The sequence below is a fragment of the Dipodomys ordii genome, unplaced genomic scaffold, assembly GCF_000151885.1.
Source record: "Dipodomys ordii isolate 6190 unplaced genomic scaffold, Dord_2.0 Scaffold39, whole genome shotgun sequence".
Classification (NCBI taxonomy): Eukaryota; Metazoa; Chordata; class Mammalia; order Rodentia; family Heteromyidae; genus Dipodomys; species Dipodomys ordii.
Window position 1 is genome coordinate 417,076 of NW_012267255.1, and position 5,360 is coordinate 422,435.

Below are 5,360 nucleotides of genomic sequence, written 5' to 3' on the forward strand. Positions count from 1 at the left end.
CCTCCCCGCCCCGCCCACCTAAAATGTTCCATTTTATAACTAGAGGTTTTCTTCCTGTTTCCTTGAAAAGGAATTCACTTAAGGCTCAAAGAAATTTTATTAACTGTATGATAAAAATGAAATCAGTTTCAACAGTAATCACAAAAACATCGTTAACGTTTTTGCCTACATTGGCCTCAAACCAGATTCTCCTTATTCTTTACCTCCAGAGTAGCTGGGATTATAGATGTGAGCTATCAGACCTAGCTCTGATGAATTGTATACTTAGAAAGATTTATATCTATATTGAGAATAGCTGTTTTAGTGTCTAAATTTTTCCTTTTCTGACATAGTTTTAATTCTTAAACAGTAAAAGATGGCCTGAATATTTATGTAGTATGAATATGGCTTATTGATTATAATGGTACTGGAAGCCGGGCGCCAGTGGCTCACGCCTGTAATCTTAGCTACTAAGGGGGCTGAGGATCGTGGCTCGAAGCCACGAAGCCAGCGCGGGCAAAAGTCGGTGAAACTCTTACCTCCAATAAACCGCCAGAAAACCGGAAGTGGTGCTGTAGCTCAAGTGGTAGAGCCTAGCCTTGAGCTGAATTGCTGCTGAGGGACAGCGCCTCAGGCCCAGAGTTCAGGACCCAAGACAAAAAATAATAATAATGGTACTCGAAAGATTTAGATTACATGTAATAGAAGGGATGAACTTGTTTACAGCACACTGTTTATATTTATGTGTTTATTCCAGTGAAACCCCTCATACTAATAATGTATAATAATTTTAAAATTAGATTCTGTATTTTACATTGATTACTGAAGTTTTTCTTTTTAATCGGTCGTGGGCCTGGGCACTGTCCCTCAGCAGTTCAGCTCAAGGCTAGTGGTGTTCTACCACTTGAGCCACAGTGCCACGTCCAGCTTTTTCTACTTATGTGGTGCTGAGGAATCAAACCTAGGGCCTCATGCACGCAAGGCAAGCACTATACCACTGAGCCACATTCCCAGCCCCACATTATTGAAGTTTTTCAACTGACATCTTCCTCTTTTTTTTTTTTTTTGCCAGTGTTGAGGATTGAATTCAGAGCCGGAACACTATCACTTCACTTTCTCACTCAAGGCTGGCATTATACCACTTAAGCCACAGCTTCACTGTTGGTTTTTTGGTGGTTAATTGGAGATAAGAATCTTAGGGATTTTTTTCATGGCTGGGCTGGCTGACTTTGAACCTTGATCCTTAGATATCAGCCTGCTGAATAGCTGGGATTATAGGCATGGGCTACTGATACTTGACTTCAAGTGACATCTTTTAAAAACTATATATTTCAGTATGCCAATCAGTATATAAGGGCTTCTCAATTTTATTTTCTTTAATTACTATAAACCAAAGATTTAGAAATAAATGATTAATGCTAAGGATTAGGAGGAACTTTTTTTTGTTTTTGCTGTGTGTGTGTGTGTGCGCGTGCACGCGTGCGTGCGTGCGTGTGTGTGTGTGTGTGCATGTGTGTGTGCATGTGTGCGCGCGCTCACCCACCCTGGGACTTGAACTCAGGGCCTAGATGATGTCCCTGAGCTTTTTTGCTTGAGCCACAGCTCCACTTTCTTTTGGTGGTTAATTGGAGGATTACAGGCCTGAACCACTGGTAAATGGCTGGAGGAAAAATTTGAAAGCTAACATTTAATCTAACAGTAGATTGTGTGAACCTATATAACTCTTTTGGATTTAGTTACAATGACCTTTCTTCATTATTAGTAAATTGCAATCTAACTTGGCCAAAGTTAATTAGTAAAGTTTATCATTGTTGGTAGCTTGTCAAGTCTTGCAACCTTCTTTTTCTTTTCTAATAATGATTATATCTTCACTTAGGGTTAAAAGGCGGAGCAGGAGGTGCTGATGGACAAGGAGGTACCTTTCGGTATACCTTCCATGGAGATCCTCATGCCACCTTTGCAGCATTTTTTGGAGGTTCCAACCCATTTGAAATTTTCTTTGGAAGACGAATGGCTGGTGGTGGTAGAGATAATGAAGAGATGGAAATAGATGGAGACCCTTTTGGTGCCTTTGGATTCAGCATGAATGGATATCCAAGAGACAGGAATTCTGTGGGGCCATCCCGTATCAAACAAGATCCTCCAGTTATTCATGAACTTAGAGTGTCACTTGAAGAAATATACAGTGGTTGTACCAAACGGATGAAGATTTCTCGAAAAAGATTAAATCCTGATGGGAGGAGTTACAGATCTGAGGACAAAATTCTCACCATTGAGATTAAAAAAGGGTGGAAAGAAGGCACCAAAATTACTTTTCCTAGGGAAGGAGATGAAACACCAAATAATATTCCAGCAGACATTGTTTTTGTTATCAAAGACAAAGATCACCCCAAATTTAAAAGAGATGGATCAAATATAATTTATACTGCCAAAATTAGTTTACGGGAGGTAAGTTAGCAAGAACTAGGAGTCTTGAGAGCAAACAGATTTATGCAGCTGATTAATCTTAGGGAGTTATCTGAATAAGAACCTAAGAGCCACATTATTTTAATCTTCATATCAACTCTCTGAGGAAGTACTATTTCTTTCATGGTTGCCACTTTATACACTCTAGGTTTACTTCTTTTTATTAACCATTTACATGTTAATGTTAAATAGAGTGAACTGTATTATTTCTTAAATTCAATTGTAACCCATGAAATGTGACCATATCAGTACCTCACTTAAAATTCTTAGTTTTACAGTATTTATAAAATTCAATTTATAGAAATTAAATATCTTTAGTGACAGTAAATGTTCTATCTAGCCGCTTTTGTAAAGTAAAAAGTTACATTTAAAATGAAATACAGAAAAAAATGAAAACATTTGATTTCTACTTAAAAAAATATTTTCTTTTCCCTGAACTTGTGCTAGTATCATCTTAGATAATTCTGTGTCTTTGTCTGAGCTCCTTGCAGCACTATTATTCTTTTTTTTTTGTTGGGTTTTTTTTTGGGGGGGGTCCGGTTGTGGGGCCTGAACTCTGGGCTTGGGTGCTATCCCTCAGCTCTTCAGCTCAAGGCTAGCTAGCGCTCTACCACTTGAGCCACAGCGCCACTTCCGGCTTTTTTCTATTTGCTTATGTGGTGCTGAGGAATCGAACCCTGGGCCTCAAACATGCAAGGCAAGCACTCTACTACTGAGCCACCTTCCCAGCCCCAGCACTATTATTCTTTAACTTGCCCTAATACCTACTAGTCCAATGCTTAACTAAAGCATTCTCTTTTCCCAGAAGGTAAAAGGAAAATACAGGTATCTTTTCTTTCACAACAGATCTCTGTCATACCTCTGTCCCCACACTGTACTGTACTGTATTATAATTGAGTTTGTGTATGTTTCTGTAAGTTCCTTATGCATTTCTTGTTTTGAGTTCTTGGTACATGGTCTCTGTATAGTTCATCAAGAATTGTGTGGCATTTAGTAAACATTTGTTGACTAAAACAAATGTATTTTATAGTTTTCTGGATAAGTAGTAGTGCTCTTATTGTGAAGTTTCCAATTCTAAATTTCTCTTACAGCAATTCCTAGATCTTGAGTATTGTAGTAGCACCTTAAACTACCCATTTCATTCCAAGACATTGTGGAAGCTCTCCCATTACTTCTCTTTTTCTTCTTTTTCTTTCTTTTTTTCTTGTCTTTTGTGCTATCTCATGTTTCTCCTGAGGGGACTTTTCTAAAAGGGAAAAATAACTATTGTAAGTTATTCTTGGTTAATATTTAACCTTAATAGTATTATCCTTTACCACCTTGTAGTATTTTTACTTAGATTTTTAAACTTTGGAATTTGACTTTTTTATTTGATTCATTTTAGGCATTGTGTGGTTGCTCAATTAATGTGCCAACAATGGATGGAAGAAACATACCTATGTCAATAAGTGATATTGTGAAACCTGGAATGAGGAGAAGAATTATTGGATATGGGCTGCCATTTCCAAAAAATCCTGACCAACGTGGTGATCTTTTAATAGACTTTGATGTGTCCTTCCCAGATACTATATCTTCTTCATCCAAAGAAATTCTTAGGAAACATCTTCCTGCCTCATAGAGTGAAGAACTTTGTTATCCATATTTTGATAAGACACTGAAAATATAAAAAGACTGGCAGTTTACTGATACAGATGTGAATTCTGTATAAAGATGTGTAAATTCTTTTGAGAGTTGATAAATTGCATGAATAAAGACGGGTCAAATATATAGGCAAAAGGGATTTTTACAGTTAGAGTGAAAACAATTCACTATATTTTCTTTTTCCCTAAATCAGAAATTTTTAGTATTTTGGTTATATGTAAAAGTTGGTTTTGTGGAGTTGGTAGATATATTTCTAGTAAAGTACTATTTTACCCAAATACTTTATTTCTTATTTCATTAGATGATCATAATCATAGATTCCCATAATGGATATTAAAATTCTTCACTAAAGTATACATGTATAAATAATAAAGGCCCAAGTAAATTTGGAAATGTAGTTATTAGACTGAAATCATCTTGTGAAATGCTGTTATCTGGCTGGTACTGATAAAAGAATATACTGATACATCTGTTTCACCATTTTGATTTTTAAAGTATGCTGTAGCATTTCTTAATAACATCGCTGTAATTTTCTTAAAGGTAGACCGTTTCTTCATAAAAATAAATATGACAAGTTATCTCCTGTGGAAATCCCAATAGCCTGAATTACTGATACTTTAGAAATAGACTTTTTAAAATGCCATATGTAATTTTATGCAAGTTGATTATATATATCTTGGACTTAATAAATTATAGGCTCATTTTATTGTCCACTAGTTTAAAGTAAATTGTTTAATAATAAATGTGGTTTTAGAAAAGTACTATTATTTGGAATTAATTTCCAATTACACATTCTTCTGTAAGTTACTCATAATATGCATATGTATCTTATAGAATTTCCCTAAAATGAATGAACCACCACTATGGTGTTAAACCAAAATATAGGGGAAAACACTAACTGCTGCTTATGGATAATATTGCTACTACTTGTTGTGCATATAAATACTTTACTTTTTCATATGTATAGATCGCATTTCTTAGGTGTCTTAATTTTTTAAATATATTTACACTTAAAAATGGTTTTGTCTTCTATTTTATAACTATTAGAAATGATGTTTTGAAACAGTTTTTGGTTAAAAAACCATTTCCAGAATAATTCCCCCCCTCCATCCCCATCTCTTACTCTCACATACACCATATTATATATTGGGTATACAGAATATAGGTTATACTGGTTTACTGGGTCCTACAACATTTTCAGTAGAATATGAAATCTTAGAAACTCAACAGTTTATAGATAACATACATTTATAGGCATATAATTATATTATATT

General features: G+C 35.3%; 1 protein-coding gene across 6 annotated transcripts in view; it reads left to right on the top strand.

Moving 5' to 3' along the window:
- Nucleotides 1-5,106, top strand: part of Dnajb4 (DnaJ (Hsp40) homolog, subfamily B, member 4) — a 51,410-nt gene extending 46,304 nt beyond the window's left edge. For all 6 annotated transcript variants that reach the window (XM_013018286.1, XM_013018284.1, XM_013018285.1 and 3 more), the window contains 2 exons: nt 1,856-2,427; nt 3,830-5,106. In XM_013018286.1, the coding sequence (XP_012873740.1) occupies nt 1,856-2,427; nt 3,830-4,063 (806 nt within the window). In that variant the 3' untranslated portion in view covers nt 4,064-5,106. The remainder of the gene's footprint in view (nt 1-1,855; nt 2,428-3,829) is intronic.
- The last annotated feature ends 254 nt before the right edge of the window (nt 5,107-5,360 follow it).